The sequence below is a fragment of the Scardinius erythrophthalmus genome (assembly GCF_964197995.2).
Source record: "Scardinius erythrophthalmus genome assembly, chromosome: 9".
Taxonomy (NCBI): Eukaryota; Metazoa; Chordata; class Actinopteri; order Cypriniformes; family Leuciscidae; genus Scardinius; species Scardinius erythrophthalmus.
Genome location: NC_138229.1, coordinates 32,156,514 through 32,175,029, shown reverse-complemented (window position 1 = coordinate 32,175,029; position 18,516 = coordinate 32,156,514). Strand labels below are relative to the sequence as shown.

General features: G+C 38.0%; 1 protein-coding gene across 1 annotated transcript; it reads left to right on the top strand.

Annotated features, from left to right (window-relative positions):
* Positions 1–607: 607 nt before the first annotated feature.
* On the top strand, positions 608–18,516 carry mkxb (mohawk homeobox b). Its single transcript, XM_081373878.1, has 7 exons — positions 608–705; positions 962–1,227; positions 2,980–3,127; positions 7,165–7,318; positions 7,543–7,866; positions 17,642–17,675; positions 17,763–18,516. The coding sequence occupies exons 2-7, from the start codon at positions 1,055–1,057 to the stop codon at positions 17,953–17,955; spliced, it is 1,026 nt and encodes a 341-aa protein (XP_081230004.1). The 5' UTR covers positions 608–705; positions 962–1,054; the 3' UTR covers positions 17,956–18,516.

The window sequence follows — 18,516 nt, the reverse complement described above, 5'->3', positions numbered from 1 at the left end:
GATCTCTGAGCTGGTGTGAGTGAGTGGAGGCGGGGCTAGTTTGCATATTCATAGAACCACGTATACTAAATGAGGCAAGGGTATAAAGTTACATTCAAGCTTTTTAAAGACATGAATAAAAAAATCAAAAAAAAATCAAGGAAAACCCGTTTACATATGTAATTTATACAATTATTAACTACAGATTAAGATAACTCTGAATGGCATGTGTAGTAGTCATTATCACAAACTACATTTTTTAGCCTACATATGGGTGGGTTTCATTTTTTCAATTTGTTTTCTTGAAGTTGTTGTATAGCCTGTTTTCACCATGAGCATGAAACATTCAGATAAAAAGCGCCCGTTTGGCTTTTCGCTTTAAACCAAAGGGTCCCAAGGGTTCTGAGCTAAGCCTCACCAACGTACCTATAAAGAGTTATCCGTAAAGTAAGGAGGCTACATGAGAACTCAACTGGAGACGATCCAGTCCCGCTTCCAGCCAGACACAGTAGCAGCACGGACACGATCGAGCCCCTGGACTCTTTTGGGAAAGACGAGAATCGAGCTGTATTCACGTTCCGGGGTGTGAATGAAACCCTCTAGCGTTGGGCTGATATAGTGGAGAGCCGCAGTTGCTGAGCGCAGTGCTGTTGAATATCAGCAGAAGGGATGGAAGACACTCAAATTATAGTGTTGCTCTAGTTTAGCGACAAACAAGAGAACTTTGTAAGTGCTTTTATATTTTTAAGCAATTACAATTGCTATTGTGCTCGTATATAATATAAGTGGGCTGTTTAAGTTATTTTTTACACTTTAAATAATTTGGTCTTAATTTATTTATTTACTAAATAGCCTTAATTGTTCAAAGCATTATTGATTAATTATGTTAAATGTACTCAGTTAATTAGCCTACAGCCTAAATATAGGATTTTCTGTTTTAAATCAGGAGAAACATTTCAAATAACAACCGGTGCGTTCACAGGGCCATTATAACAGTATAAGGACATTTTCCTGGACAGACTTTTGGAGAGCTCTACATTGTCATTTGGCTCATGGCACTTCATGGCGAGCAGCGATGAACACGACAGTCTTCAGTAAGTTTGATCGGTTGCGTTTTGAGGAGACCGAGCAGAATGTGGAGAGAACCAGCAGGAGCTATTTAGAGGTGATTGATGGACAACATTCAGATTTACTGACAAGCTACAAAGTGATGGATGGCACCGAGGCTCTCAAACACAGACGAAATGGGTATGTATGTGCTCCATTACACAACATGACCATGCATGAAACTGTCTAAAATGTGTCTGAATGTGATTCACTATTAGTTAATGTAGCGTTACCGTAGCTACTTTAAATGGACACTTCCCGGAACAATTAGGTAATGTTTATTTATACTTTTCATATTTAAAAGACGTTGTGGAAAAACGCAAGTGCTATCTCTGTTGTAAGTGTCATTATGAGACCGAGGCGAAATGATGACGAGATTGAATATTTGCACGAGTTGGTGGTTTGTATACATTTTTTTTTTCTTCAATTTATACACTGTAAAAAAAGTTGCTAGCTTAAATTTTTTTAAGTACAATCAACTTAAATTACATTAAACTGACTTAAAAAACGAGTTGAATCTTGTATAACTTATAAAAAGAAGTTGAAAATTGCTTAACTTATTTTGATGAGTTAAAGCAATGTAAAAACATGTTGTAATAATTAATTGATCATACCATTTTTTTACAGTGTAGGAAAGCAGTACAATATAGCTTACATCCTCACTGGAAGGGAGATATTTCTTATCTTTGTACTTCTTACAAGGATACTATCATGGAAAAATAACAGAGATGTGCTCCTCAAACTCATACATTTTCTTTCTGTTACATATCGATTATGACCAGTCAGGCATCACTATACTATACTATACTATACTATACTATACAAAAAATAGGAATGTTACACATACTTGGTCCACAGTGACATCTACTGATTGTCTCGGTTCTGGATATTTACTTAATCTAATTGGACATTGACTATTTTCTTTCGAATGGTTCATTACTTTGAGCAGCAATGCTCTGCACTTTGTTTACAATATCACTGGTCTCTTACCAGTCATGTAAAATGTTTGGATTATGCACTGACAGCGCAATAATTTGTGTTAATATAGTGTGGTGAGTGGAATGGATGCTTTGTTGATGGTTTGTCAAAACTAAAAGCTCTAAAAGCAACTGTATCTCCCATTAAAAGTTATTTTTGCTAGCTAGTTTTGCATGAAGAGATTCCAAAGAATCATTATAAAATCAGCAAAGTAATTGAGGGGGAAAATGATTTGTTAAGCGATAAATTATTTGTTGAGTTAAAAAATCAGCTTGCGTCTCTTTAAGAGACTTGTGGTAAAGATGACTAATGATGTATATTCCCTGAATTTGCTGTGAAATTGCATAACAGATGGTTACAGATAACTATGTTGGCTTTTAATAGAAATTAACAATATGAGACCCTGGACCACAAAACCAGTCTTATGGGTCATTTTTTTGTTTAATTGAGTTTAACTCATCATATGGAAGCTGAACAAATAAGCTTTCCATTGATGTATGGTTTGTTAGGATAGGACAATATTTGGCCGAGATACAACTATTGGAAAATCTGGAATCTGAGGGTGCAAAAAAATCCAAATACTGAGAAAATCGCCTTTAAAAATGTACATTTCTGTTGCCGACTTTGCTGCATCCACTCACAAAAATACATTTTGTATAGGAAATTTACAAAATATCTTCATGGATCATGATCTTTACTTAATATCCTAATTTTTGGGACAATTTTGACCCATAATGTTTTGTTGACAAATACCCGTGCGACTCATGACTGGTTTTGTGGTACAGGGTCACATATGTGTAATGTATAATGAATTGTTTCCTCCATTGACATTGCTGTAAACTTTTACATTTGACCTCAGCCAATCTGGAATCTAAAATTGCATCCTTGCCTCTCCGTGTTGTTTTTCCTGAGCAGCGGAGGGAAGGTTCGACACAAACGTCAGGCCCTGCAGGATATGGCTCGACCGCTGAAGCAGTGGCTCTATAAGCACCGGGACAACCCTTACCCCACCAAAACTGAGAAGATACTGCTGGCTCTGGGCTCCCACATGACCCTGGTCCAGGTGAGGGTCAAAACAAGCGCACAGATCCGATCAGATCAGGAGGATTGCTATATGCTATGACAAAAACAGGGATTTACAGAATGTAGAAGTATAGATGTGAAATATTTTCTGATCTTAATAGTCTTGAACAAACAACATACACAAAAATGTGCAATGCCATTGATTTGCAGCCACTGGTGGATTACAGCCCAAAAATGAGTAGCAGATCTGTTCTGAATTATAACAATGCTAATGCAAAAAATAACTTGCAACTGCCTGTATAATATAAGCATAAAATGCATAGTTAGAATTGAAAAATACAATGGGATTAGGGATGAGAAAACACTTCCCATATCTTTTGTATTTGACATTAAAGTCGACATTAAAATCAGCATGAAGCAGAAGTCCCCTTTTGTGACGTATATCTGAGAGAAACGGCTTCTCGAACTAGAAAAAAAGTAGGGCGGGACTTGATTTTGTCCATGGAAATCGATTGGGTCATTGGATGGTTGTGGTTTGCTATTGGTTGATCTCATGTGAGTGACAGGTTGTCCCGCCCTCATGCCAGTAAACACATCATCAGAAAAGAGAAGAGAAGAGCTGCAAGAGGAAGGGGAAGTTATTTTGATAAAAATTTATGAGGACACATGAATTAAATAAATAAAAAAAGTTATGACGAGCACGGATAAATCATTTATAATAAATACTGCAAAAAAAAAAAAAAAAAAAAAAAGAACTGTCCATTTTGATTTCATGGTGACTTTAAAGACCACACAGCCAATCAAACTCTTTTGTGCAAATTCATCTGTCACATTTTAATACTAATACAAGTATTAAAGGTAGGGTAGGTAGGATTTTTATAAAAAAACTTTTTTTCAAATTTGCTTTAACTGTCTTTATATACCAATACATAATTAAAATGTAAGTGCTCTGAAAAAGAGAGAATAAAAATCGAGTGACTGTAGACCTTTTAATCTGCAATAAACACTGCTCATTATTTCCATTCGGGACGAAACAATTGATTGGTTTGGGCAACTGTCACTCACTCTCGCAACCAATGGCTACCACCCCTGTCGCTAGATCTGCCCATATGCGCGCGCACCCGTTTGATTTGAGAGGCGCGGAACCTACGAAGAGTAAAATGATGGCAGAGAAAGAGCATTCAAAATTCAAAGCACCTGCATATGCAGACAGCGAAGGCAAACAAGGCAAAAACTACTTCCTCGGACCCTGCCCGCACTCTTGAACGACCTCCTCTTCTTCGCTCTCGACCCCGGACCTGTCCTCGAACCGACGATGCGAGTGTACGTTAGTCTTCATTAGAGTCAACAATGTTTTCATTATGGAAACTCTTACATGCAAAACAACGTATATGTTTTGAATCTTACACGAAATTCACCTTCATTACAGTGTAACGGATGGTAATGGAAAAACGTGTATCAATGCAACCTGTTTTTAGCTTTGCCTTATAAATATAGCTCGTTGCCTATAAATATAGCTCGTTACCGAATCAAACTTTACCAGCTTGATAGTGAGTGCTAAAAGAAATCTTATTTGTTTATATTCATAGTGATAAAGTTAGGTATTTTATTACATGTGATTCTGACATGATGTCACTGCATGCACTGCGCTCCTTCCTCTCCACTCGTCTCAGGTAAATAAATGCGTCTTCCAGCTGAGCCTGAGTGTTTGGCGTCACGCGTTCATGTGTTTTGGGGGCGTGGCTTTGGAAGGAGCTCAGAAGGGAGGGGGTGGAGTGAATGGAAATAATGAGCAGTGTTTATTGCAGATTAAAAGGTTTACAGTCACTCGATTTTTATACTCTCTTTTTCAGAGCACTTACATTTTAATTATGTATTGGTATATAAAGACAGTTTAAACAAATTTGGAATGTTTTTTTTTAGAAAAATCCTACCTACACTACCTTTAACTTATAATGCTACTAATAAAATAACACTAATATAAGTATAATTGTTCTTCTTCTGTTATTTATAAAAATAATTCTAACTGTCATGTCATTCTAACAGTTATGCAGATTGTTGGGCCTGTGCAGTTCTTGCTGATTTTGAAAAATAAAAATGCATTCATTTTATATGATAAACAATTTTGGTACTACGTTGAGTCATCACTCAATGTTTAATGTCAAATCTTGGCAAAAACAGCTGGTCTTAAACAGTGGCATGAATGGAAAAAGTACATAAACCCTATATTAAGTGTCTTGCAGGCATGGCCGTATCAACGTTATATAACCAAATTCTTTATCTGCACCTACCCAAGTGCATTCAACATTTTCAGACCATTTGTATTTTAAAAGTGTCTTATTTGAAGGATCTGTTTTATCGCTCCAGAATTTCAACTGAATTTCAATGACGCTGACTTGGATAGATCTTTCTCTATTGTTGTTCGCTTCTGTGTTTTGGGTTAGTGTTGTGTTGCATGAACCATCAAGTTTAACATAACAGACAGATGTTCTGCTGTAGAATTTCTTGGTACAACTTAGAGTTCATTAGTCCTTCTGATTGTAAACTGTCCAAGCCCAGAGGCATCAAAACAGCCCCCACAACGTTATATTCCCACCATTATTTTTCACAACTGGGATGAAGTTCTGATGTTGGCATGCTCAAACTTATGGCAATTTTTTAAATCTTTACTGAACCAGTGTTCCAGTAGTGCTGTGGAATAATCTTGAACAGTTGTGAGACAGGCACATTAGTGGTTTCCCCTAGTCTTTAGTGTTTCGCTGATGGCAAATTCACACACATTATCAAGTGCACTAGTAGTCTGCTGAAGCACCACTCATAGGAGCAACAATCATACTAAATTTCTTCCATTTGTAAACCATCATCTGATTATGGATGGATGGAGGGCCAAGTCTGGAAATTCTTATGTAACCCTTCCAGTCTTATGAACTTCTACAGGTCTCTTTCTGAGGTCTACTGAAATCTCTTTTGATTGAGTTATATTACACAAACAGAATCCTGTCGTATAGAGCAGGCTTTTTTGATACTGCAGAGCAGGTCGGTCTAAATACACTGAAATACCTAACTCTTCAGGGTCACATACGTTTTTCATTGATGATCTGAGATGTTTAAACTATTGGTCCAATATATTTTATGGCACAGTAAAGCAGTTCAGGGAGGGCAGGTTTGAAATGAATGAATATATCCTGACAAAGCCATTACTATGCACATTGTTACAGAGTAACTACATGCAATACATTTCTGCAACTGAAGCATGGGTTGCTTGAATAATGCATACAATGCCTTGCTGCTTTCTACGCACTGCCCGCAACCTTATTTGTGCTGCTGACGCACTATTTTTACTGTAAATTTTAGGGATGCACGATATATCGGCCACCATATCGGTATCGGCCGATATATTTTCAGTTTTAATGTTTTCATTATTGGCCAAATAAAATTTTTGAAAATTTGGCCGATAAATTAAAGCTGATAAATAATGGATTATTTCCTTCAGCTGAGAAACTTCACTGTTCGCCTTGATGGTTTTAAATTGCGTGAAATATGATTGGAATCACTTCAAAAAGGAAAATATGGTTAAGTGCAACATGAGTCATATAGGCTACATAAAATTATAATGAGAACATCATTATAATTCTGTGCTTGGGACATGGCTTTTAATGGTGAGACTTTTGTTTTTGTAATCAGGCTCTCAAATATGATATAAAAATTTGTATTTATATTTATCGGCCAATATATCGGTTATCGGCTTTCAAATATAAAGATGTATCGGTATCGGCGCGTCCTTAGTAAAATCGGAAGGATAGAAATATTCCATTGTAAAAGCAGGAATAAATTATTTAATTGAATGCATTGGTGTGTGAATATTATTAATGTTATATAAATAAGAAAACTGCAAACAAACAACAAACGCAACAGTTTAACGGTAGCCCGACTCTGAAGAGTAAATGAATAACAGCTAGATTGACTGTGTATTGCATCATTTTTTAACTATTCATTGAAACATTACACATGACAATGCAAGCAAGATAAACCAAAAGGTGTTCCTGATTTAACAATTTACGCATTCGTGTTTTTCAGGTCTCAAATTGGTTTGCGAATGCGAGGCGTAGGCTCAAGAACACAGTTCGACAGCCTGACTTGAGCTGGGCTTTACGTATAAAACTGTACAACAAATATGTACAAGGCAACGCTGAGAGACTCAGCATTAGCAGTGATGACGCAACGTCAGATGGTGTGAGATTTACCTATTCTACAGACATATTTTGATGTATTCTGACAAAATGCGGTAACTGTGATAACTAAAACTGTAAACCAGATTTGTATATCCATTTAAGCATAGTCGAACTCAGTTTTGACAAAAGGTGTAGTTACTGCATTTTGTCTTCACAGCATCAATATAGTAATTGAACCTTATTTTTATGTCAAGTTTTAGTTTGATGTGTTATTGTTCCACAGATGGGGAGAATCCTTTACAGATGCAGGCTAGTGAATCAGACTATAACAGACCCACGCACAAGAGCGTTATTCAGGACAGCCGAGGCAAAGTGGTGGGGCGAAGTACAGACCCCTCGGTTTGTGATGATTACGTGTCTCCCCCAAAATACAAGAACAGCTTGCTAAACCGCTATCTAAATGATTCCCTTCGGCACGTGATGGCCTCGGAAAAAGTTATGGACTCTCGGAAGAGGAACCATTCCGGATCGTTTAGCTCCAACGAGTATGAGGACGATTTGCTCTCGCCCTCATCAGAAGCTGAGGCAAACTTCACCTACCGTACAGGTAAGAGCGGTCACAGACTTTCAAGCTTCGAAATTGTAGTAGCTGTGCATTTAACCAGAAGTTTTCAAAACTGTGCTGTTGTACTTTTTTGTAGTATGTATAGGGTTAAAGAAATAGTTCTCCCAAAAATATCATAATTTAATCAATTTCATGTCTTTGCAAACCTGTATGACTTTCAAAAGATGTTAGGCATCATATTCACATGGCTCTTTTACATATTTAAAGCAAAGAGCGCCATCAAATTAGTCGACACAACTCATGCTCTATTTCAATAATGACAACTCTCAGAATAGTTTTAGCATGTTATTAAAGGGGGAGGGACATACTAAATATGCAGTGATAGGGGTTGCCCAGGACAGGTTTAAGAGCAACTGTGCTAATAGACACACAGACAAGCTGCAGTGAGTATGTAATATTCATGTATTCAATTATACATGAATCCTGTAACAGATCTAGGCAGGTGGAGCTGGGGAGGTGGAGGGTTTCAGAGGAACTCAGTTGGCGCACTGCAGGACTATCCTACAGCAAACACTGAACCAGAATATTTAAACGTTTAGCAAGCAATCTCATTGGCTGCAGGATCAGCAGAGGCCAATCAGCTTGAGTCATGCGATAATGACATTTGCTTGCAGATTGCATTTAAAGGACCTATCAGCCTGTGCCCTCTGTTTTATGACTGAACTATAAATGTAAAGGCCTGTTTCATTGACAAAGCTATTTTAGGACTTAAGGGGATAAACTACAGTCATATAGACAACTTTTACAGTACTTATATATAGTCTGTTTTTTTTGGATGTTGACAAGCCCTGGTCACCATTCAATTCCATTGTATGGGAAATTGCAGCATCAACACTATGCTAAACTTCTCCTTTTGTGTTCAAATATCAAGTTACTGTACTTGATGTGTTAACTTAAGATGGACAGAATTTGAGTAAATGAAAAAAAATGGTTAACACTTTATTTCGATAGTCCACTTTAGACACTCTACTAACTATAAGTAACTTTGTAACTACAAAATCACATTAGAGTATTAATAGACTGTCTGCTTAATATCTACTAACACTTTATTTTGATGCTCCCCAACAGACTATAAGTAACTTGGCAACTACAAGTCAACTTATTCTACTAGCCTGAACCTTAACACCTAACCATAACCTAACAGTCTACTACAGTCTACTAATACTCCAATGAGAGTTAGTTGACATGTAGTTGCAAAGTTACTTAAAGTAAATAGAATGTCTAAAGTGGACTATCGAAATAAAGTGGAACCAAGAAATGAAATGGAGACAAATGCATTGAAAGATTTTGTGAATCCCATTAGAAATAATAATAAAATTGAATGTAAAGCTGCGGTTTCGTATGGTTTGATTGGTGAGTGGAACGTTCCTGGACTCTGTTCTGTCGTAGTAGGAACACCTGCTGATGCCTCATGAAAGCAAATGCGTTAGTGTTGCCAAAGGAGTTGAGTCAAATTCATCATTAACATAATTCCACCGCAACATTTCAAAATGTTCTACCGCTCTGTTTATTTTGCCTCTGTGCCCTTTTGGAATGGTCCCGTTTTGGGAAAATTTAGGAATGCTCTGCTTTTTTTTCGTTTATGATGTAGTATTGCATGAGTATATAAAAACATGCAGGTGTTTGTTATGAACATTAGCGTTCTAGCAATGCACTGCAAACAACATAAATTTATTTATAACATTATGCAATACTACAGAGCATAGCATGCTTTATGATGATTAATATGTTTCTGATATGCAAATTAAGTTTTTTAATTCTTCTTTTAGATCAAATAGGCGTGTGTTCAGGAAATTAGTACAATGTTGGAAGTGTCAAAAATGTTTAGCTGTTGACAAAAGCTGCCAACAAAATTGAAACGTGGGTTAAATTGACTTTTGATCACACTATGTCCTGTTCAGAACAAAAACAAAAGCTTTTCTGTAATGCCTCTTTGTCCTGACTTTTGCCAAACATGATAAGGACATTAAAATTGACAGTGAAATACAGTACAAAGAGCAACATCTCGTTTAAAGACTGGCATTGCAAATTTGCTCAATGAATAAACCACAAAATGCCATGTTAAAGAAGTAGTTCATTCCAAAATGAATATTCAATAACCAATATATTTTCAATATTCAATTTGTTCTTGCATGGGAAATAAAAAACAGATATTCTGGAGAATGTTCAAGCTGCGCTTTTCCATAGAATTAAATGAATGGTAAATAAAAATAAGAATCACCATAGTATCCATACGACCTGTCTCCTTTCATGATAGCTTTGTGTGAGGAACAGATGAAAATCATTATTCACTGAAAATCTTCCCCTGGCCTGGAGTGTATTCTCATATGGCAGCTTAAAAATGTGTCATCACCAATATTCATGCCAAACAGAAACAGTACTGATTCTCTCTGTCTCATAACCAATCATAACCTAATTTGAATTTGCTCGTAATGCACTAATGAGGTTTGAGAACTACATTGCATTCGAATGGACTAATTGCTCTGATTCTTCTTATAGCCCCTGGTCACTAACTTTAATTTGTGTATATTATTTCACATCCAGTCTGACAATCCTCCCTGGCATTCCTTATATGTCCTAAATAGACAAAAAAGTCAATTTTAGTTTTATTAAAAAATACAGTTCAGTCATTTCTTGGCAATTATTTTGGTATTTCATCTTGCTCCTAATCTGCCATAATAAATGTATAAAGTAACAGCAAAACTGCTCCCTCAGTGCCACTGTAAAACCAGAGGCTGTCAGGAATGTTTCCTTCATTCCAAGAAAGCAGCAGTTCAGTTTCTGTCGCTTGTAGATTTGTAGCATTGTGATGCCATCATTGACAGAAAAACTTTGGCTTGATTAGCTGTAATTATTTGACTTACTTCACTGATTTTTCACGTTGTATTCACAACACATCCGTCAGTACTGAAATGTCATTGTATCAGTGAAGCCTGTGACCTCAACAGCTCCGTTAGATTAAAAACAAATGGTTTTCCACATAAATATCATAAAGCAAAAAGGTCAATATTTTCACATCATAACTCTGTAGTTCGGAACGGATCATATGCTCTGCTACTGATAGCTGTGAGAATAAAGCTTGTGATCAAATTTTAAAGGAGACAAGGGAACATTTACAAGTATTTTGGCCATTATAAGTCACACAGAGGCATCGCCACGAGGCAATAAATTCTGCAATTACAGGGTATAAATAATCAAAATTGGGCTTGTTTTTGCCTTAGACTAAAAGACTCGACTAGACTAGTAGTAGACAAGTAGACTTAGACTCGTGGAATCCGCACGTACCAAATGTGGGCCGGATCTGGGCCGACACTTTGTTGAGGTCTGGGGTGAGTGATTAAAAGTTCAAATTGAAATGAGAACTTACTTTCTTTATGTATGTTGTTTGTCTTATTATGGATGTATTTGTCTTTGTAATATATTTGATAATAAGCCCAGTTTCCCAGACGAGGCTTAGAGTAAGCCAGGATTAGGCCTTAGTTCAATTAGGACGTTTAAGTAGCTTTTATAAACGGGCATTATAAAGAAAAACACATTACTGGTGCATCTTGAGACAAAACAATGATTGGGACATATTTTAAGATACGTCAGTGCAAGTTCCTTTCAGTTAAAACAGCTCAATAATGCATTTTAGTCTGGGACTAGGCTTAATCCTTGTCTGTGAAACCGGCCAATAAGGTAATAGCATGATCTTTTTCTTCTGAAACAATAGCAGATGTCACTTAGGTCACTTTGGCTATTGGATCATGTTAACTAAGTGCAAACAATCTACTCAGGCACTGTTTCTACATTCATTCAGGCTTTTGCATTCAATCCAATCCATTCCTGATTGATAAAAATCTTTTTCCCTCATCAAATATCCTGTTTTACTTGAAAATATATAACATTACAGAAGTAAAATGGGTTGCGACTATTCATGTCGACTTTAAATGCGAGTTTGTTGATTTTTCCAGAGTAAAACCACCATGTGTCACATGCTAGCTGGAAATATTACCCTGCCACATATCTGAAATATTTTGGAATTTAAGGAGATTGATTTTTTCCAGTTAAAATTCAATTAAGAGACAGATTTGTTAAGAAAACACAGTACAGTTGTATCAACCTTTTTCTATATTTGTTTTATATTTTGATCTCAGTTTATAGCTAATTTGATTTTGGCTAATAGAGCCTTCCTGTTTTTAGCCAGAGGAACTGGTGTTTTTCCTTAGGTTAAGTCAATCCGAAGCATCTGTGGACAATAGAAGTGAAGTTAAAAGATGACAGACATTCAGTAGCACACAGGAACCAGAGCCAAATGATTTATTAATGGTTTATAGTAGTTCTTGGCACCAGTACTGCTTGAGAAATCCGAGTTGGAGATGTTTTAGGCAAAGAAAATTAAAAATAGCGTTTTGTGTGCTCGTGCCTGTCGTCCAATTTTCCCTCTCATAGCTCCCATAAGAAAGATTTGTCTTTACTAACCTCGATGCTTTCAGCAGAAAAGAGAGACAGCTTCACTATTACAACCCGATTTATGTAGAACAATTTAAACTGATTCCAATGGATGACAGGGAAAATAAGTATATGATGTCCATGAATGTTTAATGGATGGATCTCAATTTGTTTGAGGTGTCCTCCCTCATCTAACCAAATATGATCTTTCCTGTCATTCATTTTGCATTGACGGTCGGCAACATTAAATAGCTTGTGAATGTCGATGTAGTTTATCTGCAAAGAAAATCTCACAAAAGTTGAATTCTAGTTTGTTGCTTAGTCAATATTTCTCAGTCTTTCATTTCTTCCAGTTAGTTACTAAAACGAAACTCAAAAATGAAAATTCTGTCATCATTTAATCACCCTCATGCTGTTCCAAACCCATATTTCTTTCCTCCATATTTCACAAAAGGAGACATTTTAAAGAATGTGCTGGTCGTTCTGTTTCATGCAATTGCAAAGAAGTCTTCAAGCTTCATAAAGAATCATTAAAGTGTGATAAAGTTAGTCTATATCACTCATGCTCTATATTCCAAGTCTTCTGAAGAACAGATCAAAATTTACTTCACCACCCTTGAGAGTCCATGAGAGAAGAAGCGCTTTCTGTATGATGAGTCATAAATAAGTCAGATCAGCTTAAAGTCTCCAATCCAATGCAAGGCTCTTAGCTCTGAGTCTATAAACAGCTGAGACAATAAAAAGATTAAATGGAGATGTGATGTTTGACTTTTTGCTCAGGCTGATACTCCCTGATATAACCAAATCTTAACCAGAGCTGTTCATTCTGCGGCTAATAATAGTTTGAGACAGATAGTAGCTATGCTTTCATCCACCTATTTTTATGGATGGAAACAGCAAGATCCACATAAATTCTAAAAATGTGCATAAAAAACATGTGCTCAATTGAGTCAGAAATTTTTCTGACAAGAAAACATGCGCATAAACAACGACGGAATCACATTTACCGAATATATTCCTTGATGCGCATCAAAAAATTAATGTGACTTTGCGATGGGATGGCAAAACTGGACCAACCAGCTTCTGAAATGTCTGAGCAAAGTCTGTCTGACACGACTGCGTTCCCAAACAGCAGACATCCACCTCCCAAAGCAAGATAACATGACCGCTTTTATTGCGTTTCGTCTGCGCGCTCAGAGGCACAAGTAATTTATTATAGGCTATACGAAAATTATTATATAAAGTGGCTTCTCTTATTGCAACAACTTCCAGCAAAACAAAAGTGGTTTTAAGTGGCTTCTCCTATTGCAGCTTTTTCTCAGTGATACAGTATTATGAGGCAGTTTATCAGGAAGTGACGGTTTTGTTCTCTTCACCTCACTGGATGGAAATGCTACTTTATTCGTAATAGTTTTATGCAAAGTGCAAATTTTAGATGGAAATATACCTAGAGTGACATCTTTGTTTTCATGTTGGGTGAACTGTTCCTTTAAAGTGCCCCTATCGTGCTATTTTTTAGGTTCCTAATTTTGTTTTGGAGGTCTCCTACAATAGGTTTACATGCATCCAAGGTCAAAAAACACTAATGTCCTCATAATATACATTACCCATCACCTCATTTCTCAAAGAGTCTGAAAAGTTGGGGTCTGAGATGGCCCAGTCTGTTGTGATTGGTGTACTCTGCTCTGATTGGTCAGATGGCTCAGTCTGTTGTGATTGGTCTATGATTGGTCAGATGGCTCAGTCTGTTGTGATTGGTCTACTCTGCACTGATTGGTCAGATGGCCCAGTCTGTTGTGATTGGTCTACTCTGCACTGATTGGTCAGATAGCCCAGTCTGTTGTTATTGGTCTACTCTGCACTGATTGGTCAGATAGCCCAGTCTGTTGTGATTGGTCAGATGGCCCAGTCTGTTGTGATTGGTCTACTCTGCTCTGATTGGTCAGATGGCCCAGTCTATTGTGACTGGTCTACTCTGCACTGATTGGTCAGATGGCCCAGTCTGTTGTGATTGGTCAGTCAAGTCAAGTCAAGTCAAGTCATCTTCATTTATATAGCGCTTTTAACAATGTAGATTGTTTCAAAGCAGCTTTACAGAGATAAGCATATAATTTAAGGTAACAGAAATTGTTTTGGCTTTATAGCGGTTCTTTAATAAAGTTATTTTCCAGATAAAGTTAGTTTTGATTTATTCGCTTCCGTCGCAACAATCGTTTGTTATCAAATTAGGGGCCACTAAGACGACACCATTCTCTACACAGACTTTAAACGCAAACCTGTGAGAAATGCTGATGGCGTTCACATGCGCATTAAGAATTGGTTCTATAGTTATGTGCGTTTGAATATATGTGCGCAGGTTTGTAATTCCCTACAAGCCAAGCCTAAACAAAGTACTGCTGTTTCCTTATAAATTTTGATACAGAATTTTATTTTATTTTGTCACTTCGGGGTAGGTACGCGAAACGAATTTTCCCGACAACGCTTTATCTGTAGAGTGGTAAAGGGATCCTCCATAGGGAGAGACTAGTTGGCACTTTGTGGTCCTTCGTCAGATCTGGATTCTGGCTGTGGGAAAACCTCGGGATAAACAAAGACACTAAAATTAGCGTAGATTCCATTGTTCTTATGATGTAACGAGTACATCAGGATTTATGGGAAGTGTTCCCGGTTCCAGCTGACCTAATCTATGCAGCCTAACATTGAATTATAGAAGTCTATAATGTATTATGTGAAAGCTAGGTCAAAGAGATGTGTCTTTAATCTAGATTTGAACTGACAGAGTGTGTCTGATTCCCGGACAATGGTAGGAAGACTGTTCCAAAGTTTTGGTGCTAAATAGGAGAAGGATCTACCGCCAGCAGTCGATTTTGATATTCTAGGTATTATCAACTGGCCGTTATTTTGAGATTGCAATAGACGTGAAGAACTATAATGTGTTAAGAGCTCGCTCAAGTACTGCGGAGCTAAACCATTTAGTGCTTTGTAAGTAATCAGCAATATTTTAAAATTTATGCGATGTTTAATGTGGAGCCAGTGCAGTGTTGACAGAACCGGGCTAATATGGTCATACTTCCTGGTTCTGGTAAGAACTCGAGCTGCTGCATTTTGAACTAGCTGTAGTTTGTTTATTAAGTGTGCAGGGCAACCACCCAGTAGAGCATTACAATAATCTAGCCTTGAGGTCATGAACGCATGAACTAATTGTTCCGCATTTGTCAATGAGAGCATATGGCATAATTTACATATATTTTTAAGATGGAAAAATGCGGTTTTACAGATACTGGAAACGTGACTTTCAAATGAAAGATTGGTATCAAAGAGCACACCCAGGTTCCTAACCGACGACGAAGACTTAACAGAGCAGCCATCAAGTGTTAGACAGTATTCTAGATTATTACGTTTGGGAGTTTTTTGTCCAATAATTAGAATCTCTGTTTTTTCAGAGTTTAGTAGTAGGAAATTACTAGTCATCCAATTTTTTATAGCTATGCAATATATCAGTATTTTATATCAGTCAGATGGCCCAGTCTGTTGTGATTGGTCTACTCTGCTCTGATTGGTCAGATGGTCCAGTCTGTTGTGATTGGTCTACTCTGCACTGATTGGTCGGATGGCCCAGTCTGTTGTGATTGGTCAGATGGCCCAGTCTGTTGTGATTGGTCTACTCTGCTCTGATTGGTCAGATGGCTCAGTCTGCTGTGATTGGTCTACTCTGCTCTGATTGGTCTGATGGCTCAGTCTGCTGTGATTGGTCTACTCTGCTCTGATTGGTCAGATGGCCCAGCCTGTTGTGATTGGTCTACTCTGCTCTGATTGGTCAGATGGCCCAGCCTGTTGTGATTGGTCTACTCTGCTCTGATTGGTCAGATGGCCCAGTCTGTTGTGATTGGTCTACTCTGCACTGATTGGTCAGATGGCCCAGCCTGTTGTGATTGGTCTACTCTGCTCTGATTGGTCAGATGGCCCAGCCTGTTGTGATTGGTCTACTCTGCTCTGATTGGTCTGATGGCTCAGTCTGCTGTGATTGGTCTACTCTGCTCTGATTGGTCAGATGGCCCAGCCTGTTGTGATTGGTCTACTCTGCTCTGATTGGTCAGATGGCCCAGTCTGTTGTGATTGGTCTACTCTGCACTGATTGGTCAGATGGCCCAGTCTGTTGTGATTGGTCAGATTGCCCAGTCTGTTGTGATTGGTCTACTCTGCACTGATTGGTCTACAGCAGGGATAGGCAACTCCGGTCCTGGAGGGCCACTGTCCTGCAGAGTTTAGCTCCAACCCTAATTAAACACACCTGAACAAGGCAATCAACGTTTTCCGGATTACTAGATAGATACAGGCAGGTGAGTTGTTATCATGGCTGAAGCTAAACTCTGCAGGACAGTGGCCCTCCAGGACCGATGTTGCCTATCCCTGGTCTACAGTGTGCGTCCGAAAATGTAACGCCTATTACCATATCTGAATTTTAAGCTCTTCCTCATTACTTGATACACAAACAGTAACGATTTTAACTTTTCAAAAGGATGAGGACTCAATTGATGTGCATGCAAAGTGGATTCGCAGCGCTGAAAACAGCATCTTCACGACATGTCGACATCACAAACCAAAATCTAACAGTCTCAGCTACAACTACAGGGCGGGTCAAAGTAGACATTGTTCACGGGCGGCCAATGAAGACCACTGACTGGCATTATGCAAATGTGATACATTGTTGCGCAGGTATGTAAAAGGAAGTAAGAATAGAATTACTAATGACTCATTTTCAGTTCAGAATCGATTCTTTCTTTTAGGAGACAATACCTTTATTTGTCGTGCACTGTGCTCTTTAAAACTTTTACATTCACAAACAGCTATAATACACACTGCATGAAAGGTAATATTCAAAAAAGCATAATAGGGGCACTTTATCGCAACTTCAGAATCATTTAAATAGTCATTAGCTAAAGGAAAGCGTGTAATAATTTTAAAATGCAAATCAGTTGCAGAGTGGTGGAACAACGTGTCTGTTTCTGACACAGAGCAGATATCCTTTTTCCATCTCGAGAGCGCAGGGGAAGCATAATTGCATTTGTGTTGGCCTGAGCGCATGAATGTGGCTGTAGGCACAGACTGCGGAGCTCCACTTAAATCTCCCCGAGCTCGGCAAACACCCTCTTATTCACCCATGTACAAGCACACGTGAAAACACGTTCACACGTCCATTCCGTCGATATGGGGAGAGAGGCGCTCAGGGACGTTCCGTCAGCTGCAGAAACGATGTGCCAACTTTTAGCAAAGTTGCTTTTTTAAAGTCCAGTTTATAACTCATTTCACCTAACTGTATTTTCAGTGACGTTGGACTGTGGCAAGCGCCAGAGCGATAGGTAAGAATGCTGTTGACTAATGAACCAGAAGGTTTTTAGGTACTGCTAAAACTCCTCATTAACCATTTCCTCTCAATTTGGCAACAGCGGCGCTCGTAAAGGTGGCGGAGGAGGAAATAATGAGACTTACTGGAAAGAGCTCCACGCCGCCATGGCCCTGACCAACCTGGCCCAAGGGAAGGAGAGTGCAGCGCCCAGCACCACCAGCTGTATCATCCAGAAGTCTTCCCATATAGCGGAGATTAAGACTGTCAAAGTGCCCGTACAACCCCAACATTAGTGGCGAACAGACTGGACGGCGGTCTGTACTACCTGAACACTTGACTATGTACTACATGCAATAATTTAGTTGAAAATGATCCACAGCAGCCTTTTCTGAGAGGAAAAATACATGTTGACCAGTGTGCCTATGTTTTTTTTTGTTTTTTTTACCACTGTCTGTTGAAAAATGACGCAGAAAAGAGAGTTTGAAGTGTGGACGGTCACTACCACTAAACACAGAAGCACAAAAATCTGACTCTTTCTGATTTATAATGTCATCATTTCTGAAATGCAGTGGCTAAAATGTAATATATTCATCATATCTGTATTCATTTTCCTAAGTTATGTTCATTTTAATTCTAATTGACACAGGATTATTGTCATCCTATGGCAATGGCATATAAATGTGGAGTCGTGTGTTTTTTTTTTTGCAGGTATGACATATAGAGGAAGTTTATTTCCTTTTTTTTTATGGATAGCTTTTAAATTCATGTGTCATTGCCTGTGAAGTTTAACATGCAAAACAGAGTCAGTTGAGAGCAAATAAAAGTTTCTCAATAAAATACAGTTGCGCTTTGAT